At 36.8% G+C, this 27,811-nt stretch overlaps 4 protein-coding genes across 13 annotated transcripts in view; 2 read left to right on the forward strand and 2 right to left on the reverse strand.

Moving 5' to 3' along the window:
• LOC306853985 (uncharacterized protein) overlaps window positions 1-7,668 on the reverse strand; it is a 28,640-nt gene extending 20,972 nt beyond the window's left edge. For 4 of the 8 annotated variants that reach the window (XR_013782793.1, XM_079391738.1, XM_079391733.1 and 1 more), the window contains exons 1-8: window positions 7,033-7,368; window positions 5,539-5,762; window positions 5,153-5,308; window positions 4,538-4,726; window positions 3,074-3,191; window positions 2,875-2,985; window positions 2,625-2,796; window positions 2,372-2,534 (exon numbers count right to left, since the gene is read on the reverse strand). Coding sequence is in view for 7 of the 8 variants with exons in the window: in XM_079391738.1 (XP_079247864.1) it covers window positions 2,372-2,534; window positions 2,625-2,796; window positions 2,875-2,985; window positions 3,074-3,191; window positions 4,538-4,726; window positions 5,153-5,308; window positions 5,539-5,762; window positions 7,033-7,240 (1,341 nt within the window). In the remaining variant the exon portion in view is untranslated. Of the gene's footprint in view, window positions 1-2,371; window positions 2,535-2,624; window positions 2,797-2,874; window positions 2,986-3,073; window positions 3,192-4,537; window positions 4,727-5,152; window positions 5,309-5,538; window positions 5,763-7,032; window positions 7,370-7,540 lie in introns of those variants that run through there. The other 4 variants (XM_079391735.1, XM_079391736.1, XM_079391734.1 and 1 more) reach the window with 3 other exon arrangements.
• A 1,715-nt stretch (window positions 7,669-9,383) lies between these two features.
• On the forward strand, window positions 9,384-11,626 carry LOC306853986 (uncharacterized protein). 2 transcript variants are annotated; one of them, XM_079391741.1, is made up of 4 exons: window positions 9,384-9,455; window positions 9,590-9,659; window positions 9,743-9,836; window positions 10,561-11,626. In XM_079391741.1, the coding sequence occupies exons 2-4, from the start codon at window positions 9,611-9,613 to the stop codon at window positions 11,351-11,353; spliced, it is 936 nt and encodes a 311-aa protein (XP_079247867.1). In that variant the 5' UTR covers window positions 9,384-9,455; window positions 9,590-9,610; the 3' UTR covers window positions 11,354-11,626. The 2 variants fall into 2 exon arrangements, with proteins under 2 accessions (XP_079247867.1, XP_079247866.1); XM_079391740.1 differs by lacking the exon at window positions 9,384-9,455 and having other exon boundaries at window positions 9,462-9,659.
• A 186-nt stretch (window positions 11,627-11,812) lies between these two features.
• LOC306853943 (zona pellucida-like domain-containing protein 1) lies at window positions 11,813-15,809 on the reverse strand (the record flags this gene model as incomplete). Its single annotated transcript, XM_079391664.1, has 10 exons — window positions 11,813-12,554; window positions 13,318-13,347; window positions 13,479-13,587; window positions 13,683-13,854; window positions 13,960-14,043; window positions 14,137-14,234; window positions 14,320-14,392; window positions 14,474-14,664; window positions 15,407-15,633; window positions 15,716-15,809. The coding sequence occupies 10 exons, from the start codon at window positions 15,807-15,809 to the stop codon at window positions 12,397-12,399; spliced, it is 1,236 nt and encodes a 411-aa protein (XP_079247790.1). The 3' UTR covers window positions 11,813-12,396.
• Window positions 15,810-21,897: 6,088 nt separating this feature from the next.
• On the forward strand, window positions 21,898-27,244 carry LOC306853944 (layilin-like). Of its 2 annotated transcripts, none has more exons than XM_079391665.1 (7): window positions 21,898-22,169; window positions 22,648-22,936; window positions 23,799-23,956; window positions 24,098-24,145; window positions 25,666-25,752; window positions 25,889-25,991; window positions 26,103-27,244. In XM_079391665.1, the coding sequence occupies exons 1-7, from the start codon at window positions 22,094-22,096 to the stop codon at window positions 26,404-26,406; spliced, it is 1,065 nt and encodes a 354-aa protein (XP_079247791.1). In that variant the 5' UTR covers window positions 21,898-22,093; the 3' UTR covers window positions 26,407-27,244. The 2 variants fall into 2 exon arrangements, with proteins under 2 accessions (XP_079247791.1, XP_079247792.1); XM_079391666.1 differs by having other exon boundaries at window positions 21,900-22,169; window positions 23,859-23,956.
• Window positions 27,245-27,811: the final 567 nt, after the last annotated feature.

Consider the following 27,811-nt stretch of genomic DNA (forward strand, 5'->3'; position numbering starts at 1 on the left):
GGGATAAAGTTTTGTATAAACAGGCCAAATACACACTGGAAAAGGGGATCAGAGTGGCAAAGAGGAATTATTCTGAAAAAGTAAGGAACAAATTCTCTTCCAGTGATTCTGCTTCAGTGTGGAAAGGTATGAAAGATATCACCAGTTACAAGACACCATCCCATCGTGAAGATGACGTGAAGATGACGTGAGCCAGGTCTTCAGAAAGAACAAAAGAAGTAAAGCACCAGGCCCAGACGGTGTGTCACCAGCCTGCCTAAAAACCTGTGCTGACCAGCTGGCCCCCATCTTCACACAGATCTTCAACAGATCACTGGAGCTGTGTGAAGTCCCCTCATGCTTCAAACGCTCCACCATCATCCCGTCCCAAAGAAACCCAAAATTATTGGACTTAATGACTACAGACCTGTGGCTCTAACGTCTATGGCCATGAAATCATTTGAAAGACTGGTTTTGGCTTATCTGAAGGCCTCCACTGGACCCTTACTGGACCCCCTGCAGTTTGCCTAAAGAGCAAACAGGTCTGTGGATGATGCAGTCAACATGGGACTGCACTACATCCTGCAGCATCTGGACAGACCAGGGACTTATGTGAGCATCCTGTTTGTAGACTTCAGCTCCGCTTTTAACACCATCGTCCCGGACACCCTTCAGAATAAACTAACTCAGCTCTCCGTCCCTACCTCCGTCTGTCAGTGGATCACCAGCTTTCTGACAAACAGGCAGCAGCTAGTGAGGCTGGTAAAATACATATCCAGCACCCGCACCATCAGCACTGGAGCTCCTCAGGGCTGCATTCTCTCCCCACAGCTCTTCTCCCTCTACACCAACGACTGCACATCTAAAGACCCCTCTGCCAAGCTCCTGAAGTTTGCAGACGACACCACACTGATCGGCCTCATCCAGGATGGTGACGAGTCTGCTTACAGACAGGAGTGTGTGTGCACGTTGGATGGGTTAAATGCAGAGCACGAATTCCGAATATGGGTCACCATACTTGGCAGTATGTCACTTCACTTCAGGAGGTTAAGGAGCTGGCTGTCTGGTGCAGTCTTAACAGCTTGGAGCTTAACACGCTCAAAACTGTGGAGATGATCAGGGACTTCAGGAGGAACACCTCTGCTCTCCCCCCACTCACCCTCATGAACAGCACTGTGACTGCAGTGGAGTCATTCAGATTCCTGGGCGCCACAATTTCTAAGGACCTGAAGTGGGACAATCACATTGAGTCCATTGTGAAAAAGGCCCAGCAGAGGTTGTACTTCCTTCGCCACAGGGCCGGCGCCAAGGGGGGGCACTTGCGCGCCGTGCCCCCCCCCCCCTTTCCATCCTCCCCCCTCCTTGCTGAACGTGATCGATTTTGAAAGCGAAAGTACCGATAAAACAGCACACATAAGAAAGCGATTGCAACGCTCCGTGCAATCGACCCCCCCCGATGAGACATTGAGACACAGACCGTGCCATCCTCCCTTCCACAACCACGCCCCCCCCCCCCCCCCGGGAGAGACATTGCAACAGCGTGATTTGTGCCCCCCCTAGAAATTTAAATGCCCCCCCGATGGAGGTGACCTGGCGCCGGCTCTGCTTCGCCAGCTGAGGAAGTTCAACCTGCCACAGGAGCTGCTGAAACAGCTCTACTCCGCCATCATTGAATCCATCCTCTGCACTTCAATAACTGTCTGGTTCAGCTCAGCTACCAAATCTGACCTCAGAAGACTACGGAGGGTAGTCCGGACTGCTGAGCGAATCATTGGTACAACCCTTCCCCACTCTCCAAGAACTGTACTTATCCAGAGTGAGCAAAAGGGCTGGCAAAATCACTTTAGACCCCTCACATCCAGCACACTCCCTCTTTGAACTGTTACCGTCTGGTCGACGCTACAGAGCTCTGAGAACCAGAACGACCAGACACAGAAACAGTTTCTTCCCTCAGGCAATCCATCTCATGAACACTTGACACTAAACGTGGAACACACATCACTATTATACATTATTTATTCACCACACATACTTATTTTTTTTATTTCAAATTTGCATATATCAGACCTGTACACACATAATTGTCTAAATTATATATTGTGTTTTTGCTATTTTGTACATTGCCTATTTGTATATCACTATAACAAATTTCTTGTATGTGTAAACATACCTGGCCAATAAAGCTCATTCTGATTCTGATTCTAAAGCTGTTATTTTGCCAAAGTACGAGTGTAAACAACTGAAAAAAACTCGAATTTACTTTTACATTTAAAATAATTGAATTTAGTTTTAAGTATTTAATTTAATTTTAATTTATTTAGACTAAATAGTAGAGAATTTTAAAAACATTTATAATGGTTATCTGCCGTAATGTGAAAATGGATCATAATACCATGTGCCTATGCTGGTGGCTGCTGAGTTTGAAGGCGTACACCCCAGGCTCATGGAGACTTATGGAAAAAAGGGAGTGGGCAGATCGTGCCAGTTCTTGGTCCTGTGCCAGTAATCTGAAGGGACCCCAGTCAAACGCAGCATTAGTGTTGTACAAGCTGTCTCTGTGGAAAAAAGTAGCATTTCCTCTGTGACAATCTGGGACAGTGAAAATGGATGGGCAGCAGATGAATCATATGTCAGCATGTACTTACACATCATACTGAGGATAGTGCTGTTGGGTCACGGTAAAAAGAAGAATGTCTCCTGGATGTAGACATGCTGTTGGGTTCAAGACTCCTTCAGGCCCCATATCGGATGTACCAAACGCTGATGATTTACTGGACCAATGAGAGTCCCAATCTTCCTCTTTGTTTTTGATGTTTCCTAATAAAACGTATCTCACTAAACATATCTAATACACTGGTTGTGTGTATATATAAGACATATTGATGTGTTAGATACCTCTGTCTGTATCTAGAGGCCCAAAATGGCTGTTGGTTTGCTGGCTGTGGGCCAGAATCAACCTCCTGACCTCCACAGGGACAGCATTAAGCAGACCAAAGAAGCCCGCCTCTGCACAACAGCAAACAGAGAGCAGGCTGCTGATAAACCGTGGTCACAAAACCCTCTGTAATTCCTGCCCTTGTCTCTGGCCACTCACCCCCTGTTTGCACTGTGTACACAGGCCTGGAGAAGTTGAGATGAACATTGCATTCCAAGCTCCCACGGGAGTCCCAGTGTTTGAGGACGGTCTCCAGCATGCTTCCATACATGCTCACCTTTTAAGAAAACACAAGGGTAGTTTAATGGCAAATAGGTCAGAGTGTTATCCTACCGCTGTTTGTGCTAAGCTCTCACTTGTGTGTAAACAGGGCTGTATTACACTCTCATTGTCCCATGCAAGTCCCTCACATTGTGTACTTTGATGTAAAGTTATCCAGTCATACTGTGTTTCCTTTCTTTCTTTCTTTTTTGCAGTTAATCGTCCAATGGAAATAATTCAAATCAAAAATTAAAAACTCTTTCATTAGCCTATGTAATCCTTAAAGATGCATTTCTCTCTAAAGGCGCGTCCTTTGGGGAGTCAGGATCATCAACTTCATACTATTTTATTTTTATTTATTTTTTGTTTGTTTTGTTTTGTTTTTTAGGCCGCTGTGCCAAGGTTGTGTTTGCATGCAGTACAAATACCATACAGCAGCATTTTAGTGTCATGCTGAAAAATAACTAATTAAATAAGATTAATGTCATACTTTTTTAAAAAATAAAGTCAAAATTACGATAATAAAACATGTTATATTGTGTGAAGTTAATGTGAAAATTACACAAAAAAAAGTCTGTGACATCCAAACTGTCATTCTTAACACGAAAAACAACAAGACTTTCGTTTGTATTAAATTGTTCTGATTTTGTTTTTTCAATATGCATTCAAATATTTATTAATGTTTATTTCGAGCAGCAAATATTAAAGAGGAAAATATAATTGATTCACATGCCGCTTGAAATGAGGTGAATGTAGTTACCTCACTTCAAATAAAAGACCGCAAAACACATTTATTGTTTGTATCTGATCTTAAAATTTACAGAAGGATGAGACGTTGTGTTATAATAAAAAAGCACAAAGCTTATTGGGATTATTAGGTGGCTTGTGCGCAGTGAATGGACTTGAAAACATTAAATATTATTTCCAAGCATTTATACCATAATTAAAACAACTTGTGAATAGTCACATAATATTATTTACTTCAGAAAAATCAACAAGTTAACCGAGTTGGAGCCCATATGATTTGGGGGGCCCGTACAAATTTTTTGCATATGGGCACGGGCCTGACTTGCTAAGCCACTGGTGCTTTTTACATAAATATATGTAAGTATGTATATGTACATATTATTTATTTATTTATTTAAATTTAATAAATGGAAAAGTTAGACATGTATTTTATTTATCAAGATGTTATGAAACAAATTACATGTAACTATACAATCTGCGGGAAAACAGCCATTTGGCACGTGGCTTGTAATGTGTTACCCCAAGACTAGACACTACTACAGTATGAGGTGGTCACCATGTTTTGGGCCTCCTTACTAACACTAAATCATGATGTGGATGGACTATAGGCCTGACCTGTTGATTAGACTCAGTGTAGAGCAGGTAAAGGCTTCCAGTGCAAACCAGCTGCAGAACTGGACTCAGGATGCTCCGGCACCAACCCACACACTCAACCCTGTCTGGCTCAGGCCTGGACAGCCCTCTGCAAGCACACAGTCCCAGGGAACCATCATAGCCTTCATACAGCTCAGGAGATAGACACACCTGGGGGTACAACAATTGACAAAATGCCAAACGAGAAAACTGCGTCACTGGGTCCTGAGTCACATATCTTGTTCAGTGGTACACAAGTGGCCCCTATGCATGTGATAAAAGTTCATGGAGGACAGTATTTTGCTTTAGAGGTCACTGACTTGCTGGTCAACCATTCAACACTGAGAAAACACTAGTCAACCATTCAACACTGAGAAAACACTAGTCAACCATTCAACACTAAGAAGACTGGTTTGTCCTTCATGAGCAAAATAACCAAGTTGTCATGCACCATTCATAATATTTTGAATGGCAATGGCTGAATGGCGAGTATGTCATAATCACTGTGTAAACAGCATGACTGTAATACAGGTTTCTCAATATTACCTCAGTTTCCTCTATATTACCTTGGTTTCCTCTGTCTTAGTGAATGCTCACCTGCTGAGAGCAATACTGTTTCCACTGCTTGTGGTCCAGACATTCTCCATGCTGGTTACGTGCTCTTCCATTCTTGCAGATCTCATAGACCTTCAGTACACAGTCTTCTCCTTTCTGTGTGTATCCCAAAGTACATGGACACTGCCCGTCACTGGCCTACATTCAGGATTGGGAAGACGGCATCCGTTAGAGACAACAAATCTTGACTGATTTCCCTAGTGACTAGTAACTGATGAAAAGAGCGATCAGCAGTCAGTGAGAGTGGTAACCAGACTCCCACTAGGCTGAAACATGAGTGTCTGTCTGAGAAGAGGTCTGCAGATTGCTTCTCCACAATTAGCTACAAATGCATGGGAACCTATGCAAACAATGTAATAGTCTGTTACCTGAAAGACTTGACCCTCTTGCAAACATGTACAGCTGTCCTGTCCAGGCAGAGGCTGCTGTGACCAGGGTCCACAAGGCAGGCAATTGCTGAAGCTTTCTCTAGGTCCATAGTGATGTGGTGGGCAGCTGATACAGTCGTCTATGGACGTGGCCCAAAAACTTGGTCCAAATGTTCCTCTGGGACATGGAATTGGACCCTCACCTCCCTCTGGACAGTAAAAACCTTCAGAGTGTACAAAATTAGAAGGATAATCTTTCTCCAATCATCAAACTCACTTGAATTCTTACAGTTTACACAAAAATGTATATGTGCTGAAAATGTACTCACCCTCAGGCCATCCAAAATGTAGATGAGTTTGATTCTTCATCAGTTTTGGAGAAATTTAGCATTACATCATTTGTTCACCAATGGATCCCAATGGAGCCGTCAGAATGAGAGATCAAACAGCTGATAAAAACATAACAATAATCCAAAAGTAATCCACACAACTCCAGTTCATCAATTAATGTCTTATGAATTAAAAAGCTGTGCTTGTCCATCATCAACTCCATCATACAAATCAAAATCATCCATCAAACAAATCAAACAATTTTAATAAAGCGTTTTAACTTTAAATCATCAGAAGCATCGATCTTCATTATGACTTTATTAATGATAAATAAAAACGCACAGCTTTTCACTTCACAAGAAGTTAATTGATGGACTGGAGTCATATGGATTACTGTGATGTTTTTATCAGCTGTTTGGACTCTCATTCTGACGGCACCCATTCTCTGCAGAGGATTCATTGGTGAACAAGTGATGTAATGCAAAATTTCTCCAAGTCTGTTCCAATGAAGAAACAAACTCATCTACATCTTGGATGTCCTGAAGGTGAGTAAATTTGAAGAAAATGATCATTTTGGGTGAACCTATTCTTTAAGTATTTCTTGAAATACAGAATTTTTGGCAATGTGAAATTTTAGAAAATAAGCTCTCAAAACACACTTTTTATTAAACTAATTTGCTTGGTCTTCTAACAACATTTTCCACTGTGATTGAAATTTAATCAAAAAATTACTGAATTCTTTATAAGGACTGAATTCTGATAAGGCTAATTTCTGTAATTATTAGTACAAATCTAAATTGCATTTGTACTCTTTTTGAATATTTTCACAAAATGATATCATGGCTTACAATTTAATTAATCACAAGTGATAATAATTTTAACACAATAAATATGAAAATGATTATATCACGTTCTAGAAAATTGTATTTTAAAATTTTTATAATGCATTTTCAGAGTTTAACAAAACAAGGGTAAAATATATATATATTTTTTTTTTATTATTAAAACACACATAAAAGTGGCCAACATACATGATTAAGGCAATGTAAAGAGCTGAAGTCAGTTGTCTTGTTCACACTGCAATAAAAATGAACTTCTAGGACTCTAATAAACACCCACTTAATGCAATTTCACATCCTCGTGTCCCAGAAAAATTCAAGTTACCTGGTTTGCAAGAAGATCTTTCAGAAAGTCTTAGAGTTACGTTTGATCCAACAGCAGTGCTCAGTCTTGGGGCAAAGAACCAGTAAAGTAGGGTAGGCCAGCAGAGGCAAACCCTGAACGAGCACATCATGTCAGTTTGCTGTCCAGGGCTCAGAGACAGCTCAAAGGCATACAGGAAGCTCTCTCCCTGCCATGCTGAATGATTCATGAACAGTCTAGAGATAAAGTATCACACATGCCAATAGGTAGAAAGATGCAATCTGATGCTGCCAGTTCAGATTACAGGCCACAGTGAAACCATGAAACTGATTAATGATTTTGGCTGTGCTTTAAATGTCTTTCAGCACATCTGAAAAACATTAAATCAGTCACAAGTTGCAGTCTTATGAAAAAAAGTCCTATCAGAAATGTTCTACTAGTGTGCACTTTCTCAAATGCATTGGCAGGAGAAGAGAACATTCCAGGCACTCTGTATTCAAACAAGCAATGGGACGCTGAAACAACAAACCTTGTTTTTCACATCCCCTGCATGGCTTCATTTGTTTGATGCGCACCCAGTGGGTGAGAAGGCCATGGTCAGCCTAGTAAACCGATTGCGATATCTGGGTTAAAGTTGATTCTGCAGGATCCAGAGCCCTATATTAGCATAAACAAGCTCAAATTAACACAAAATGTTTAAATAAACAAAACTTGTTACGATCTTTGAACTGTGCAAGGAAATCACATTGACAATGTAAACTGGTCATAATTTGAAGGGGAAAACAATATGAATCTATTCAATTAAACACTGTGCTTACCACGCATATGATGACAATTCTTTTGTAACGTGCTTCAAAATCAGTGAACTTGGACCCTGACTTACTTACTTACATAGCTGAGTGTGTGTGGACTATGACCTAATGGTGACTTCAAATATGTAATATATCTTTTCACATTTCACACACTTTTAACCCTACGTAAGAATGAACTCAATGACTAAGTAGCTTTAGTGTTGCGGTAGTAAAATGGTAATATGATAAAAACATAATGTTAAAATAAAAAGAATAAAACCACATGATTATATAGTTAGCCTACTTATTAACTGATACCCATTCCCACAAAACAACCTGTTGCACAATTTGTTATCGTAAATTTAACTCAATATCATGTTTCCAAACATGGAGAGGTATCCTGCAATCCCTTCCTGGAGAACAACTGAAGAGTTCAGATGCAAAAGCATTTTTCTCAGGCTTCTATGTTCATGTTCAGTTATTTCATTTTAATGGCAATGAAAAGAATCTATTCATTGCCACATAGGAGCCTGATGGAAATGGTCATTTTAGAAGAAAATTTAAAATGGAACTTACAGGCTTTTGCATCTGAACTCTTTAACTGTGTCGTTATTTAAAGATCTAACTCACCAGTGACGCAAGCATCGCTGTGTATAAAGTCTGTATAAAGTTTGTTTAGTTTTGGGGTTAGTGATAAGATATAACTTCACAACCAACATTTTTTTTTCTTTTTTTTCAGATAAGGAATATAACTAGTGATACACTAATAATATTTGGAAATATAAGGAAAATGTAAAAGTGCACCATAATTACACTATCTCTAGCTAAATCATGTTATTGCCCAGACAGCCATGGTAAAAAAATTAATGGAGCAAATTACAATGACGTAGTGCTTTAGATTTGCACAACACATAACCCAATACACAAAACAGAATGTTTGGTAACTAAAACTATGGCATTTCTATGGCAAAATTCCCTGTGCACTGTTTGTTCTTGCCTAATACTCACTTACACAGCTGCCAGAAAGTGGGTCTAAACTGGAATAATCAAATGTTCAAAGTAAGCTGCTTTGTATATCACTACGACCCTGTAGACTCAAAGCAAACCTAAAAGGACTCATTCAGTAAAGTACAAACAAACAGCACCTTTGTTTGTGGAGCCAGAGATAATGCAGCAAGCACAGGCCTGGAGGGTTCATTCTCTGTGACTTATTTCTGTGTCATTGCTGTGGGAAAGCCAAGTAGGTCTCTTATGACTGATAAAACTAAGCCAAATTTCATGCAGTTAAGTTCACAGCCAACATAAGTTCTGGGACAGAGCATCCACATTTGAAATGAAAAGTATGTAAGAGTTGACCAAACACCTCCGGTTAGTAGTAAACATATTCCAATAGCATTGACCTTGCCTGACTTGGAATTGCGTCAATATTGTCCTTGATGTGACATCACTGAATACTCTGAATTTGTGTTGTTGGAAGAGAGCAGATTTGAAGAGGCCAATCTGCGAAATACCTTTAGGTTCCGAGGGCCTATCGTTATCAAACTGACCCTCCACCCGGTACGTGTTGACACAGATGAAGAGCAGGACAACCGCTGATAAGGGACTGCTTTAAATGTGGACCCTGAGAAGAAATTCTCATTTTCTCATCAACAGGTAAGAGCCAAATGTCCACTTAAATAGAATAATTAATTGATGAGGTGTAAATTGTCCTCTTTAAAAATATTGTCAGTCAATAACATTTCAATGAATGGATCTGAATTCTCAAATCTTCTTTCTGTTTTTTCTAGAATAACCTTCAGTAAATAAATATGAATCTGCAGTTTGTTACACTGGCTTTGGTCTTTGCTACCACAACAGGTTTGTTGCCTCTTCAAGTTCATTTCCTCTAAACTGGGGATTATTATCATTATTTTATCTAATGCAACCATCCTCCCTTTCAGCATTTCCACTCAATGATGAAATCAGTCGAGAAGCATGGAGTTTGCAGAGAGACAATCAGGCTATTGACAAAAAAAATTTAGCCAAAGATTCAAAGTAAGTTCACTCTCATAGTAGTGTTGATGAACAGGCACAGGATTAACTTGATGCTCATTTAATTTGTTTATTAAAAATTAAATTCATACATGCCATGTCTTGAATACATCCCTTTTGTGATGAGCATGTTTTTAATTTGACATTTTTTGGGGGACATGAAGTCAAAATGTCAAGGTGATACAGCTGTTGTGATTTAATGAAGAAAAATGCCTCATTAAAAATAATACAATTCTTGAATTTAAAACCTTATTGTGTAGTTTGGCATAATATTGTATTATTATTTCTTAGGGTGAATCTTTTTTTTTTTTTTTTTACAAAACTAGTTATTAATATATTTAAAAAAACTTTTGTCACGTCATGTAGTGCAACCCACAAAAAATTTAAGGTATTTATGAATTAATAATTAATAGTTATTTAAAAAAAATACTTTTCAACTTGAAAAATACATTTAAAATATTTTTGAAAATAATGAAAATAGGTGTGCACTCAAATGTGTTCAGGGTGTATGGAAAATGTTATTTCTTTTTTACTTGATGGTCATACCACTTGACATTTAAATTTAAAATTTTATAAAAGTTTCTTAAACCATATGAACTCACAAGAAAACAAAAAGTACATTTTGAATAATTTGGCACAAACTAGCTTTTTCTTTTCTTTAACATGGGCATTCTAGTCCACGTTCTACTCTTTGTCCAAATCATTGACCCCTGATCCTGTTTTGCAGTGGTGTGTGGAAGAACCATGTGGTGAGCAGTGACCTTTACTCCCAAGACTCTCACAACCCCATGGCGGCTGAATTGAGACGAAAGCTGAGTATGGAGTCTGAGCGCCTCAGGACTCGTCTAAAGCAGGAGCTTGCTGAGCTGAGGGAGAGACTATCTCCTTACCCCAGCCACCCAGAACACGCCATGACCAATATCAAGGAGTTCCTCACCCCCTTCACTAAGCAGCTCCAGGCGGCTCTCCAGTCCAACACTCAGGAACTCTGTGAGAAACTCAATCTGAACCTCCAGGACCTGAACCCAGAGGAAGCCACACTCTACCAGGAGGCAGTGCAGAGGATCACGCTAGTTCTGGATGAAAGCCACCAGAAAAGGACAGCAGCCTTTGAGAACTTTAAAACAAAAGCATTTGAGGCTGTAGAGGAGGAACGAGACAGCAGTGGAAAGGAGCTTTGGGAGGAAGTCACTGCCAGGCTGGGACAGGAAGTGTGTACCTTCAGTTTAGAGGTACAAGGGAAGGTGGCGGCACTCAAGATAGCTTTGGCAGGCCATCTTGCCTCGGCACAGCCTCCAAGGGATGTGATGACTTCAAAAGTGGATCAGTTCTGCCAGAATTCCTCAGCTCGGAATCAACAGTTTATTTCTAACTTAGACCAACAGATGATCGCTCTACAAGAAAACCAGAGCCACGGTGAGTCAGCTGGTTTCCATCAGACAAACATAGAGTCCATACAGGAGGATTTCTCAACCAGACTCACAGCCCTATTACAAGACATCGTACACACTCTAAATTAAACAGCACACCAACATTCCAATCAGAAATGCAAATGTAATGTATTGTAAATAATAGCTTTTATGTTCGGATTGTACATTGTGACCTGTAACTTTTGTAGAACAATATTGTTGTTTGTACAGTTTTCAGAAAGAACCTTATGTAAAGTACAGCGAAATCCATTGAAGTGAAAGACAGAACAGAAAAGCTTTCTTCCTTTTACTGAAGATATTTTGTGTAATATGTTTCATAAACATGTAAATAAAAAAGTTCAGTTTGTACATATTTGAAATTAATTTATGTTGTCCATTGATTATTGCCTCAACTACAGTATATGAATAAAAGTTCTTTCTAAATAAATCCCATCTAAAAAAATTGTGATATATTAGATTACAGGAAGCAGCAAGTCATTGGCTAATACAGGGGTTTTCAAACTGGGATTCATAGAAAATGTGAACAATTATACACAAAGAAAACTTTCTAGATATTATTTGATTATTTATTTTTCTTACGATACAGTCAAAAGCCAATTATTTCATTTAGAAAACAACATCGTCTTTATAATATCAAATTAAATATTTCTCACACAATATAAATGGTTATTTATACATGATAAAATATAGCTGCCTTTATATTTTAAGAAGAGGGTCCCTCGATCAAGGTCCTGGCATCAAAAAGTTTGAAAACCCCTGAGCTAATAGAGGTGTAGAAGAAGCAATGTGTAATCAAAATATTACAAAAGGATTTCATCCACAGTTTGTTCCTCTCAATAATTCATACCTCTTAGTAAAATTCAGCTAACATACATCTAAAGCATATCAAGCAATGTTAATAGCAGTATTTGCATTTACATGAGAGAATTACGCATTTGAGTTTTCTTCCAAGCGCATGATAACTAGACTAGACTACACAGTGCTGTCTAAATAGATTAAAATATGCTAAATAGACATTATGCAAAGTGGTTCTTTGCTGGTTTGTGCAGATGCTGTGATGTGATCTGACGTCTTATCGGCATATCAAATTAAGCTTCATTCAACGCAAAACAGATGGTGAGTTGATGGATCTCTTAGTGGAAAGCCCGAGGCAGAGCACCGGCCCAGCAAAACCTCTTCAGGACAAACCATCCAGTCATAACCAGCAACACAGCACCGCCGGTGGCAAAAATGGCCCCCACCACCACTCCGACCACGTTTATATTGTCCCTGTTTAACAGCTCGCTGCCTCCTGATTCACAAGACAAACAAACAGTTGCTGTCAACATATGGCACTGTGCTTTTAGTGTCTATTTATCTTTAAGTATTTTCATCTGAATTTAAGTTACATCAAAGTGCAATATTTTGTGCAATATTGAATTATTTTGAATACTTTTCTATTACATTTTCTCATTTCACTATTTTGTTTTTCATTCTACTATTTAGTATGTATGCAGCTTTTATGACCTATTATTCATATTATTATTTTGTATCATATTATTTTTCTTTTATTAAAATACTTTATATATATTTTATAATTATAATATATTTTATATATTATAAATAGATTTTATTTTACATTTTATACTATTTTTGTGATTATTATGTCCGCAGGTTTATGACCTTATTCATTTAATTATGCAAAAGGTGATTAAAATGGTATGCCAATGGTTTTAAATATATTTTTATACATTTTCTACTATTTCATTTTACATTTGACTATATTAACAATTAGTATGGATGCAACTTTTATAACCTTATTAATTTTTGATTTTGTATTTTCTTACAGAATTTAAAATTACCTATATGCAAAATGATGATTAAAATGGTATACAGATAGTTTAAAATATTACATACATTTTCTACCATTTTTTTTACATGTTGTATTTTTATAAATAGTATGTATGCAGCTTTAAAGACCTTATTATTATTTTTTAATTTTGGTATTCTAACACCATTTAAAATGAACCAGGCAATATTTTGATTGAAGTAAAGTTTCAAAAAGAATCTCATACCAGAGGCCAATGCAGAGGGAACATCAGTCTCTACAGGATCAAAAAGAGAGAGAAGTAAGGCATCTCAAAATCGCTCTCATTTGGAATTCAGTATGTTTGACAATAAGCTGGGTCTCAGACTGGTCTCTTTCTGGATTCATGCGTGTATGTGACTGACTTACTCAGGGCTGCAGTGTACAGAGGACCCACAGACACTGTGGCAGAATCTTTAGCAGGCGATCCGTAAGGTTCTAGGGCCCTTCGCCTTCGTGTTCTGCTAGAGTTGCAAGACTGCACAAGTAAAATAAGTAAAATGATAATTGGATGATATTTTCAGTATAGTATTCCAATCAATCCGTTCTATTGAAACAGTAAAAGACTCCTACATCAAGAAGTTCTTGGCACTTGTTCGGTTCACAGAGTCGCAGTATGCAGTGCAGGTATATAATAGACATTTCTTGATTACGGTGCTCCACAAAGCGGAAGGCTTCAAAGGAAAATCTGGAAAACTTGGAGCGGCCATTATAAAGCACTGTTGTCCGGTTCTCTACCACGCATCTGTGATGAAACAATAGAGAAACATTGATGTACCAGCACACACATCAAAACAAAGTGTAAAATTTAGCGATATGAGCAATAAATTCTTAATAAGAAGTAACTCACCCTGTGAAAAAGCTGTGCTGTTTCTTGTTGGTGTGATTATAAGGTGATGGGGTTGCAAAACAGTGGTCCAGCAAAAGATGAAAACTGAAAAAGGCAGAAAAGTTGTATATCATTTCACAATAAAACTCTTAAGAAACATGCCATTCACTGTCAAAGAGAAAACTGCAGTGTTCTTACTTTCCAGTGAGATTGGCAGCTTTTACTTCAACATAGATTTTACTGCGCAGCTCTAATCCAGTAGGCGGAACCACCAATGGGCTATTAAAATATGTGTTCTAAAACAGAAATTATCAAAAATATCTTTAAAATGGTACATATTTTCAATTCAGAGTGAAGAATTTAAGACAAATCCCCACTTACATTGAAGACTCCCATGCTGAGAGTGTCAATGAAAGTACCATTGTTGTCTCTAGTGGCCACTGACACTGATGACCTGCATAAAGAATATTAACCAAGTAAGGCCTTTTGCTGCCATACGACCATTGCAGTATGAAGTGAATGTCTGAATACTCACGCTACAATCTGAGTGTTGTTGATGAGATATTCCAGCGGGTAACGGCAAGAGAAGTGGTAGTACAGGTCTGTGGAGTAACTGATGACGCCCTCTGAGGAGCTGGGCGTATCAATGTAACCTGTGATAATGACGGACTGAATGCTGGAGAACATGCTGAATGGACCAGAGGAGCTGGGCACCTCATCCACAATCTAAAAATGTCCAAATTGAAATTCAATAAAGTGCTATACAAGAATGCAATACATTTAAATCTATTTTACTATTTTTATATTTTTTAAATACATTTTTCTTTGATTATTTTCTACATTTTACTGTTTAAAAAATATATGTATATACTTTTTAAGACATTTTAAAATATTTTTGTATTAATCAAAAAAACGTTTTTATACTTTATATAATTATTATTATATTTGTATACTGTATTTTTACTGTATTTAAAAATGTTAAGATTATGCTGAATGGACCAGAGGAGCTGGGCACCTCATCCACAATCTAAAAATGTCCAAATTGAAATTCAATAAAGTGCTATACAAGAATGCAATACATTTAAATCTATTTTACTATTTTTATATTTTTAAAATACATTTTTCTTTGAATATTTTCTACATTTTACTGTTTTTTAAAAAATATGTATATACTTTTTAAGACATTAAAAAAATATATTATTTAAAAAAGATGTTTTTATACTTTATATACTTTGTATAATTACTTTTATATTAGTATACTGTATTTTTACTGTATTTAAAAATTTTCAGAATTTTTTTCACATTTTTCAGTTTTTTATAATTATATGCATGCAACTTTTATGGCCTTATTTTTTACACCAAATGAGCTAGGCAAAAGGACAAAAATGTTAATAATTTTTTAACAAAAAAAAAGAAGCTTTCCAGCTCTTGAAGATTGATGAGACATAAACATCTCTTTTCTTCCCACCTGCAAAGACTGTCTACATGGGTTCTCCTGGCTGTGGTTGACTGGCATAAGGTAGCGGATAACAGGTGGGTTGATAGTGGTATCAATGGTGCCCCTGCACTGGGCATTATTGCGCTCCCCGTTCAGGGCCAGGCCGTTGGCGTCAAAGCCTGCCCACTCAGCGGTGCACAGGTTTACCTCCAGAGTGATCATGTTGGTGCCACAGTCTACAACCAGATCATTGTTGTCTAACCAAAAAGAAAGGAGTTAGTGTTGAGGAACTTGCAGATAATGGAGGATTGTCTCACATTTGGAAGGTCAGAGACTCACCTGGAACCCTGTTAAACGCTGCGGAGCAGTTATAGGCCGAGTGAACCGGCTGCAGGACGAGAGCCAGTGCACAGAAGCAGAGCCACAGCATCATTCCTGCTACAGAGCAACCGCAGAACATGACTAAAAATCACCTATTGAAAAGTCAAATCATCCAATATTACAACCTTAACTTCTGTTACAGTTATAATCATGATGAAAGTAATTACTTTGAATGTATTGTGTTATTTGTTTTTTACATTTAAGTGAAAAAAGCAGTAGAGATCAGAGTAAAGAAACAGTATGCCATACCTGTTTAGCTCTCAGGCAAGGGAACGGACACTATTTGAAAAAGGTGATGAGATGTTTCTTATATAGCGTTAGGCCACAGGCGTAATTCAGGTGCAGGGAGTGTCTCATCCCTCCTCCTAAATTACCGTACAGCTCCTTCCTACATTATAAAATTAATCCTCTGCTTTTGGTTAACAATAAAAGTCCTTGAACACAGTGCCAATGAGATTTGCTGCATATCCAAGAGACACCAGTTCTGATTTTTAGATAAGCCAAATAAATGAAGACTGATAAAGTTGTGATTATGACCACAAACATATAAAATATATATGTTAATAGGTTTATGTTAGCATTATTCTGCAATCAAAAGCATTTTTTTACCATTGCTTTTTATATTTTTTACATGTAAAGTACTATTAGAATCAGTTTTAGGATTCATTATGTATAAGCTGGAAACTATTGACATCTATAAATGCATTAATTAAATCTGCTTATTGAAATAAACTATCCTGTTGGCTATTACAGTCATTTCAAATTTTGTTTATTGATTGGTTGTTTTAAAAGGGAGTAAAAGTTTCTGAGCAACATTTACACAAATGAATGCAGGTTTGTTGTAAGACTGATGTTTTTGTTATATTACTGTAAATTACATGAAAAAAACATATCTTTCAACTTTGTTGTCTGTTAACCAACAGTAAAAACTGTCCAGAACTTTGATTTGTCTATTTTTGTCCAATTGAGAATGTATTTTTTTCTGTAACAGTATTAAATGTCAAAGCCTTAGAACGTAAATTAAGAGTCTATTATGTATAAATCATTTGAAACATAAAATGTTGCATCATCTCCTGGGAATATAACATTATCAATATGAGAAATGCGATCATTTGCCACAAGGTATGAAACACAGAGCACCAAAAATAGCCTTTGTTCGTCTTGCTCGCATGTAAGCATCATCTATTGTGTTCTGAGAGCTGCTAGATCAAGACACAAGACACCCCTGCTAAAGGCTAAAGGGTCAGTTTTGGCTGAGTGATGGTGATATCTGACAAAGAACTTTGAATGAAGTAAAAAAAAAAAAAAAAAAGCCCCTTGGTGTGAGAACATATTTCACATATTATGCTTGGATGCGTCACACCTTGATGATTTTCTGTTCTTGTCCTCTGGAAAGCAGTGAAAGCAATCTAGATCCCTGTGTTGTTCAATCTTATTCTCAGTTTAGATGAATTCATGTGACTGCAGAGATCACTAAATCAGATTTGGAGAGGTTGTAAAATGCATAGCGTGACGTATGAGAATCCTACTTGTTCAAGAATTCAAACAACCTGCACAGCCAGATAAGGACAGGATCGACAGAATCCTTACTGGGTACATTTTGTAATTTATAAGCCATAATTCATGAATTTATAGGGCAACATCCCTATGAATAAGAATTTACATCAACTTCACATTCTGATTTCATTCTTTAACTGCAGGATAAATATTTTAGCCAGACCAAAAACACAATAACAAGAGAACAGAAAGAAAAACATAAAGAGAACGAAGCAGACAATTTTGCCATTGCGTCCTGTATCTCATGTTCCGGCAAAATAGAATTACATTGTAATTTAATCATATTTTGTGGATGAAAAGATTTAAATTAATTAAATTAAAATAAAAAAATAATTTAAGATTCCTCCTAATTTCTGTAAAAAGATATACTGGGAATTCACACACAGTGCGGGAACACCATTGCAAAGAATAGAACTCTGTTGTCAAATCATGATTCATGACTCCTTTATGATTGATGGCCTAATGCTATGTAAGAAATCTATACAATACAATGCTTGCAAATTTTACTACTGGAAAAAAAATCAAGGAAAGCATTTGAAAGGATGACAACTGTTACAGCATTAGAGTATGAATAAAGGACAGGAACGGTTGAGCATCTTCAGAACAAAAAGTAATACAATGGTAGGCCTAGTACAATACTAGCACCTGCTGGTTCAAAAAAAAAAAAAAAAAGCAACACCAATATTATTGCCAGTAAATTAGCAATGACATCATCAGCCATCTTAATACCACATATTAATAATAACAATAAAATAATAATAACACATTTCTGTTATGTCCGTCCTGCATTAATGCCACATACATTCGGCCTATAGACATTATTCAGGTTAGGCAGCAAAGACGTTTTGCCAGCTGAACAAATCAATGCACTGAACGCACTGTATCCCTCAGCCTCGTTTTCATTTCTTTCTAAATTAAATATGACGCTTCCCTGACTGCCTATTATCTTGCCTATGGTTCGAGCACAAAATAAGGAGACAGAATATTGAACTTAAACATAACAATATAACCCAACTGGTGAGTCTCCAAAATCGCTTTCACATTTTTTAACAGATGTTGTTGTTCAATCCATTGTCCAACGGCATGGTTTCTTCTCAAACTCCTCTCTTAGTAATAACAAGATGCAGTCTGTAGGCCTGTTAAGTACTCATATCTGGCTGCTGCAATAACTACTTTCCTGCATCCAGGTTATAGAAAATTCATTGCATTTGGTAAGATAAACTTTAATGTCCATTCTATATGCATGTGCAATAAATATGCATGCTCCAGCAACAACACAAGGTGACACAAGCTGAACATACCTAAACAAATTGTACAAGTTGCATGTTACTGTAGATTATGTAAAATAAGAATAACTTCGAAAATGCCTCGAAAAGGCATTCTCTCAAAATTGTCATTTTTATATTCAGGTATACACAACAACTAGTTCCAGTCCCCGAATTTGAATGGTCAAACAGCATTTCATGTGTGCTTACATACATTTTACACTGTTACGGCAAGACTTTATAAATAAGTCACTGAATCATTCATTCAGTCGGTCCATTAAAAAACACTGATTCTGTAAAAGCATTCTAGTATACTTCCTATTTCTCTAATATCTTTCTATGACAGAAATAGTGAGAGTAGTATTATCGTCTAGTAATGAGTGACTCATTGAATCATCCACTAAAACAATTAATTAAAAAAATAATAATAATTTAGGTAAAAAACAACAAGTATGTTGCTTGGGAGGCACGCTACAATTCTGCTGTCCCTTACCAAAAAGTAGTATACTTCAAATTTATTTTATTAAGTACAACCCGAATTCCGGAAATGTTGGGACGTTTTTAAAATTTGAATAAAATGAAAACTAAAATACTTTCAAATCACATGAGCCAATATTTTATTCACAATAGAACATAGATAACAAAACAAATGTTTAAACTGAGAAATTTTTCAATTGTATGCACAAAATGAGCTCATTTCAAATTTGATGCCTGCAACAGGTCTCAAAATATTTGGAACGGGGGCATGTTTACCATGGTGTAGCATCTCCTCTTCTTTTCAAAATAGTTTGAAGACGCCTGGGCATCGAGGTTATGAGTTTCTGGAGTTGAAAATAGACGTCGTCTGGAGGGAAGCATATTTTGCTCTAAAACCTTTATATACCTTTCAGCATTCATAGTGCATTCCAGAACATGTAAGCTGCCCATACCATATGCACTTATGCACCCCCCATACCATCAGAGACGCTGGCTTTTGAACTGAACACTGATAACACGCTGGAAGGTCTCCCTCCTCTTTAGCCTAGAGTACACGGCGTCAGTGATTTCCAACAAGAATGTCAAATTTGGACTCGTCTGACCATAGAACACATTTTCATTTTAAATGAGCCTTGGCCCACAGGACACGACGGCGCTTCTGGACCATGTTCACATATGGCTTCCTTTTTGCATGATAGAGCTTTAGTTGGCATCTGCAGATGGCACGGCGGATTGTGTTTACCGACAGTGGTTTCTGGAAGCATTCCTGGGCCCATTTAGTAATGTCAATGACAGAATCATGCCGATGAGTGATACAATGTCGTCTGGGGGCGTAGTTGTTTTCCTGTCTATGCAGGGTCAGAAAGCTCTCAGATTTCATCAAAAAAATATCTTAATTTGTGTTCCGAAGATGAACAAAGGTCTTACTTTTAATTTTTTATATTTAATGACAGAATTTGCATTTTTGGGTGAACTGTCCCTTTAACTGGCATTAAATGGAAGTCGAAAATATAAGTTACTCAATATTAATATAAAAGCTGTTAATAGAACAATGTAAATGTAAATACGTATGCAATGATGTAAATAGAACAATGAAAAAATCCTCACAATTGTGCTGTTTTTCAAAAGGTTTCAAACGTCAAGCATACGTTCAGAAGTGGTTCTTAAAAGAAGTGACTTGTGCCTAATCAAAGGGACATGACAAACTACATTCAGTGAGGAGGGGCAATGAGTCTGGGCAGCCTGCCAGAGATCAGCACAAACAAACTACACATGCAATGCCACTGGCCTGATGGCCTCACCCTTATTTCTCCAAAACCTCATGACATCTGCAGGATCTGTTCATAATACCCTACAAAGATTTCACTGCATATATGATTACACAGTAGGATGTTGTAATTGGGCTTCTTGTTACTGTCATGAACACCAGAATAGTTTTTTACAGTTTATATTTCCCAGCTTAAGCTGTTTAATTAATTAAGTTATTTTTTCGGGTCAAGGGGAAAATGTCTAGAAATAAAAAAGGACAAAAAAAACAAACCACAAAGATGAAGAGGAAGCAGGCTGTTGAAAAACTGTGTGCTTCCTTTCCTGACTGGCTTCCTATTCCTGAGGATAGTGTGCGTCTGACTGTGAGCTGGCAGGGTCAACAGCAGTGACTGAACTCCTTTGACTTGCACAGACCAGTCAACCTCATAAAAAGTAATCTTATTTCCTTTGCCAGTTTGCTAGTGAGCCAAACAAAATCGGTCCCTCTGCACTACATGTCTCTGAACAGATTTTATATGAACTGTAAACCACAGTGATTACACAGTGATTGATGCTTACAGTAATGTGTTAGCGTTACATGAAAAGCACAAAACATTGCTAAAAGATGATGCACATGATTACTTTTCACTTATATCCGGCAACATATTTAACATACAAAAGTCAAAGCTCTACAAAATAAAAACAAAACAACAATTTCACAATTTAAAGATTGTGTAACAGTATAAGAGTAGTTCACCCAAAAATAAACTCTCACTCTAAGGTTGTCCAAGATGAGATTGTTTCTTCATCTGAACAGATTGGAGAAATTTAGCAACACATTACCTCTCCAGTGAATGGGTGCCATCAGAATGAGAGAACAAAAACATTTCAATTCACAAATAAATCACACAACTAAAGTCCATTAATATCTTATGAAGTTAAAAGCTGCTTGTTTGTAATAAACTTCTATCATTAAGCCTTTTTTAATGTAAATATTTTCTAAAAAAAAGACAAGTCCTCTATCCATAATATTGCTTTCTCCAGTGAGAGAGTCATATTGCCTGAATCAGGTGAGAAATATGCACAGATCAAGCAGTCCAAGGTGGGAGGTGAGGTGAGAGGACAACAGGGGATGGACTTTTCCCACTGGAGGAAGTGTTACTATGGATTATGGACTCTTTTATGGTATTTTGACCAGTTTAAAGTTGGTCAAATTGATTATATATGTATATATATATATATATATATATATTTTTTTTTTTTTTTTTTTTTAAATACAAACCAACTAATTTCGGATGGCCTGAGGGTGAGTAAACTGTCAGCAGATTCCTAATTCTGGGTTAACTATTCCTTTAAATGAAAATCACACACTGGCTTACAAAGTTATATGTAAAAAATAAGTAAACCCACATAAATGCCTTTCTATCCTAATCTTTTATCCATTTGTTAACTAATTTATTAACTTAATTTACTTTTATACATTTAACTAATTTACTTATTTAACTAATTTATGTTTATTTAACATAGTGAACAAGCACAAAAAATGCATTGTAGAAAAAGTAGCCTACTTCGGAACACTTTTAAAATTCACACGTAATGAGTGGGAGAGCAAAAACAGCTCCAGCAGTTCGTGGCAGCAGCAGGCGCTTTCATTCGGAGACTCGAGCAGCCTTTCTTGAGTCACAGCGAAAACTTGCCTGCGATTGTGTCGTCTGACAGCGGGACGTTTTGCTAGAATCTAGAAAGAGTCGTGTCGTGGCAATCGCACACCCATTGAAACTATGTAGAGATGGAGTTCATGAAACTGATCGGAACTGTTTTGGCCGTATGTTTCCATCCCTGCTGCGCATCGAGCGCGGTCGGTGGTGAGTTTGTGCTTATTTATGTGAAATGTCGGTTCACACAAGGTGATATTCAAATGATCTTACTCCGTTAGATTTTTTATGCATCTTTAATGCACAATATTTAACAATATAGTCTAATAATACGATTGTTTCGTGTAAGAGTGCATAGCCTACGCGTCTGGTGATGCAACAAATGCTTAACCACAGCGGTCTCTTTGTGTGCAGTGGTGTGTTTATGTACAGATTTCGAGTTTTATATTTAGGTCACAGCTGTTTTTTAGTCAGGGAGGATATGGCTGAATGGCTGTCGCACACATGACTTTGCTTGAGAGGATTTTCCGCCTGACAGTTTGTGGAAGTTCTCCTGGTTTCTTCCTCTGTTTGCTCGCCTCGTACATGTCCCTGTGCCAACTTTCCTGTAACGGGTCCTACAATATTTCCATAATAGTACTTTAGGTTCAACACTAACATCAGTGCTTTTTGGTGATGTGGTTTGCAGATCACAGGATATGCCGGAGAGGGACAGAGAAGCCCTGCTATAAGATCACAAGCTTCCAGGACAGCAGGCTCAGAGCGAGCTTTGAGGCAGCCAGACAGAAATGCAGGGAGGATGATGGAGAGCTGCTCAGCATTGAGACTGAGAATGAGCAGCGTCTGGTGGAGAGATTTGTTCAGGAGTTCAGGGCCTCTGATGGAGACTTCTGGATTGGGCTACGAAGAAGCCCACAATATAATGCTGATTGTTCATCACAGTATTACTGGCTGGATTACAGTCAGGCCACATTCAGGTAGGATATTTGCAGTAATAACATCCTGAAATATTCTGACAACTGATTTAATTCAAATTCAAATTATTTCATCATTTCCTCACCCTCATGTCATTCCTGTGATGACTTTTCTTCACAAAAAGGCCACAAAACTTCATAAAAGTGGTCTACATACCAGTGTTTTTTGCTGTTGTTAATTATTAAAACAAAATAGTTTTTGGTAATAAAGCTTGAATAAAATTAAATACACACATATAATATACATAAATTAGAAATGTCACCTTGGAAAGTATCTTAAATAACTAAGTTATAGTATTAAAATGAATAAAATGGAAATAAAACAATTTAAACTATAAAATATTTTAAAAATGACAAAAAGCATATAAAATTAAAATGAAAAGTGTAAATATAAAAAAATGTAAAAAAAAAAAAACAGTATATAAATATAATTCTATATTCTATTAATGTATTCTGTATTTTAAGTCTTCTGAATCATGATGGTAAGTAAATGATGACAGAATTAAACATTTTTGGTGATCTGTTCATTCAGTGAAAGCGAAATACTAAAATGTGAATGTGTATAGAATAGATTTTTTTTGTTTAAATACAATAGCAAAACATAATTACTAAAACTTCAACTAAAATGAAAATGAAAGCTGACAGTGTAAAAATAAAAGCTAATTGAAAATAAAAATTAAAACTAAATAATAGTATATAAATAATATTATTTTTTCAATTAATGTATTCTATATTCTAAGTCTTCTGATTTATGAAGGTAAGTAAATGATGACAGAATTTTCTTTTTTGGTGAACTATCACTTTTAAGTGAAAGCAAAATAGTAAATGTGATACAGAATTTTCAGTGAGTCAGTTGTGTTTCCAGGAACTGGCTGGTGACAGAGCCCTCGTGTGGCCTTGATCAGTGTGTGGCATTATTCTACAGGCCCTCATCTTCTGCTGGCCAGAAAGAACACAACCTGTTCAAGTGGACTGACTACAACTGCAATTCCAAGAATAATTTCATCTGCAAGTACTCAGACGGTAGGCTTTTGCTTATGTTAATCTTAGCTGTCACATTTAGATATTTAATAGGCAACAGATCTGAGACAAGCATCTTTAGTGTAAACATATTATGTAAGAGAACTTCAAATGTAAACTGTGCCGCCTCCTGTATGTGTTTAGAGAAGCATCCTGTCCCCACTCCAGCAGGAAATCTCACCACACTCACAGGTAATCAAATCCTTAAGCTTTATCTGGTGCATTTGCTACTTTTTTTCTGACACAATAATGGTTCTAATAATCTTCTGTTTTACTTAATATATAATATATTATTATGAAAGTGTCTAAATTATTGTGGGACATTAGTATTTTTATAGTACCTATAATTTTTTATAGTACTTTAATTACAGATTAAACTAAATTATAGCCCACATAACTTGATGATTAAAAGGATAGTTCCCCATAAAGTGTAAATCGTCTTATTATTTACCAGTGTTATTATCATTAACTAAAACTAAGATGAAAAAGATGAAAAAATAAAGCTAAGATGAAAAAATAAAGCTAAACAGAAATGTTAAAATAAAAATCAGTAGACAAAAGCATAAAATTAAAAAGACAAAAGCTTTAAAATAAAAGGTCATTCAAAATATTGATTCATATTATAATAGTATATAAATAATACTAAGATAATACAAATACTAAAATAATAATGGTAAGTCTCCCATTCAATTTAATTACATGGAAAAACAATAACATTCAGCTAAAATTAGCTAAATTATATACAGAATTATATATAGAAAATGATATAGGTTTAAAGGGACAAGAGGATGTGTAAATAAGGACAGAATTTTAATTTCGGAGTGTCTATTTACACTAAGTGCAAATAGCCCCCCTTGTTGGCAAAGGCTATTTACACTAACTCTGCCCACCAACGTGTGATTGGGATAGTCAACACAGAAAAAAGACTAGTTTTACACAATGGGGTTACATCAGTTTCAGTGGCGTAGATGGCAATGCTTTTTGGAGCTATCGACCCGGGTTCGAACCCGCCTTTTGCCGAACTTTTTTTTCTCCCATTTCAAATCTCATATCGCATCGGACAGGCATTTATTTTCAATAAAAATGCAGGAAATAATCAAAAAGTTGAAAATAAAAGTATGGGGTAGGGTTAGGGTAGGTGTAGGGAGGGCTTTATTCTCCCAATAAGGTGGCATCCATTTAATAATTTGAATTAAAACTATCATTTACACTCAATACATTATTATTGCGTACTGTTTTATAATGTACTACAATACTGAGGTGAAGGTAATTGCCACTATTTGCAATAAGTAGTATAAATAACAGAAAATCTTGCTATTTTAACAGTGTAAATAGAATCTATAGCTATTTGCACTTAGTGTAAATAGCATATCGTTAAAAAAATCCTGCTCTTTTCACTTAGTGTAAATAGAATCCATCACTATTTGCACTTAGGGTAAATAGTATGTATAGCTAAGAAAATATGCTATTTGCACTTAGTGTAAATAGCATCTAATTGCTATTTACACAGTGCAAATAGCCGCTGCCTTATAATTTTGGGTTGATTTATTAGTTTAAAAAGACTAATAATAATGCTTATGATGACCTCTAGTGGTGGAAGTGGAATTATACTTTTGCTCACAGTAGTCAAGTTCAAAATCCATAATAGGTCAATCATCAAGGCCAAACACCATAAATGCATATTCATCATTCACAGTAATTCTTGTTTTTAGGTACTGATGACTTGACTCTGGTGCCAAAGCAGCCGCCCATTACAGTGGACAATGACAGGAGAGAAACTGAACTCTCTGAGTCGTCAGGTATCTTAGAAAAGAATGGTCAATTGAATAACCAATGGTTGAATAACCAATATCTATCTATCTATCTGTAAATGCGTGATTATCTTCTGGATATCAATTTTTTTTAACTAAGACTTTGTCTTAATTTCTATTTCAGATGACACTAATATTTACTACATCCTCCTCGCTACTCTGCCTGTAATGCTGCTGTTGATATTGGTGGTGTCGGGGGTTTTCTGTTTCAAAGTCTTGTCGAAGAGGTGTGTAACGCACTGCAAACTTTTTTTTTTATATATAATTTCTTGTTATTCTCTATGAACTATTTTGTCTGTCAGCCTACCATATAAGATATTCTCTGACTGTGTCTGCAGGAGAAAAGAACAGAATGAAATCTATGCCGTGCCAGGACAGTGGGTGCATCCAGTAGCTCCAAAAAGTCAGAATGATTTTAAACGCACCGACAAATTCAACCAGTTTGGAGCTCATCTGGAGTACATGAGCTCTGAAATTAACAGAACATTTAGTGTGACGTCCACAATCAGTCAGTTTGAGGAGTACGAGAATGTCCCAAGCCGCCCCACGCAGTGCGGTTTTGTCACTAATGACATCTACGAGACCTGCCGGAGCTCCTCGGCAATAGAGGCTGGATGGGTGGACAATGACATCTATGGATAATAAAACACTATAAAGTGTGTATACTGACTGGTAAAGTCTCTACCATTAGTGTGGCTGGTGCTCCCACCATGTTTGATCTCCTGTCTGCTCTTTGATGTGCACTATGTGACCCGGTGGGGAAGCCAGTGGGGGTCTAATGCAGGAGTGTACAGATTCCCATAACTGACTGTACAAAGAAGCATAAAGGTGTCATCGGCTTGTGAGAGCTTCCTCTGTGGAAGCTGGCATCCTGGTACGGGACCTTCCATTTGAAAATTCATAAAACAGTGCGCTGACCTCTCCAGCCCATCTCAACAACATCCTTCTGTGTCTCTGAGAATGGCCTCTCTAAAGGATACCTACTGGTTTTTAAAGACTGGGTAGTTGCTTTGTAAGCTCTTTTGTGTAAAAACAGAATTAAAGGATTTGTACGTATAAAACATTATTGTAACATATTGAATGTATTTTGCTTTTGGGTATCAAATTATGAGCAGAAAGATAAATAATGAGTTTTGCTGTATTTGGATTGTAAATTATATGTTGTCTTTTCTTATAATAATAATAATCCTTGTCAAGTTATTTGGACTTATTCTTGAACACAGAATAGCTTTTAATGGATGCGTTTGTGTTTAATCAACATTGTTCCTACACTCCTGGAGAACCTGGAAATGTCTGGGAATTTTAAAAATCAGGCCTGGAAAGGGAGAATATGTGTTTTTTTCTGGTTAGTTATGCTTAACTAATTGTAAGAACGGGACTGCAAAAGTCTAGGAAATGGCCTGACCTTGACGCAATGTAACTCTTAACAAATTATTTTATTTAATTGTATTGGATAAGGAATAAACGTTTTTGAAGTCTCATTCAGTGGCCTTTGTCATGCTGAGAATAGATCTCTACCTTTCCCTTATAGTCAAATGTCACTGCTGCATGCTTGTAGCTTCACATCGGGTTCAGATGACTCATTTTCCAATACATTGTTATTTCATATTTTGTACCCTTTTAGTGACTGCGTCACTGTCAATTTATTGCAAATATTTCGAGCTAAACACGATTCTTTGGAAATGCATTATTATTGATCTGAGTTCCCTGACGTCATCAGAGCTGATAGGTGTTTTTTTTTAGTCCTGAGTGACTGCAGTGCAGCATGTGACCGTCAGAGGTCGCCATATGATAGGCAACCTATACAACCTATAACTGAATTGCGTGCAGCTTTGAGGACATATTTGTTGCACTTATGTCATGGAGGTGTTTAAATGACATTTTCCAATACAAATCATCCACCGTCTGTAATGCGTTTCTACGCTTACATACTCTTGATATGAATGACTTGAGTGCTGCACAATACTCCTCTGTTGATTCTTCAAAGACACATAGGCCTACACATTTAATGTTTGTACCAAAATCTGCTTTATATGATTATGATTAT

This window comes from Barbus barbus (assembly GCF_936440315.1).
Source record: "Barbus barbus genome assembly, chromosome: 34".
NCBI lineage: Eukaryota > Metazoa > Chordata > Actinopteri > Cypriniformes > Cyprinidae > Barbus > Barbus barbus.

Coding starts and splice junctions, on each gene's coding strand:
- LOC306853944 (XM_079391665.1), top strand. CDS start 22,094: ATGGAGTTCATGAAACTGATCGGAACTGTTTTGGCCGTATGTTTCCAT. Junction 22,937..23,798: donor TACAGTCAGGCCACATTCAG/GTAGGATATTTG, acceptor TTGTGTTTCCAG/GAACTGGCTGGTGACAGAGC. Junction 25,992..26,102: donor TTCAAAGTCTTGTCGAAGAG/GTGTGTAACGCA, acceptor CTGTGTCTGCAG/GAGAAAAGAACAGAATGAAA.
- LOC306853986 (XM_079391741.1), top strand. CDS start 9,611: ATGAATCTGCAGTTTGTTACACTGGCTTTGGTCTTTGCTACCACAACA. Junction 9,660..9,742: donor GGTCTTTGCTACCACAACAG/GTTTGTTGCCTC, acceptor CCTCCCTTTCAG/CATTTCCACTCAATGATGAA. Junction 9,837..10,560: donor AATTTAGCCAAAGATTCAAA/GTAAGTTCACTC, acceptor CCTGTTTTGCAG/TGGTGTGTGGAAGAACCATG.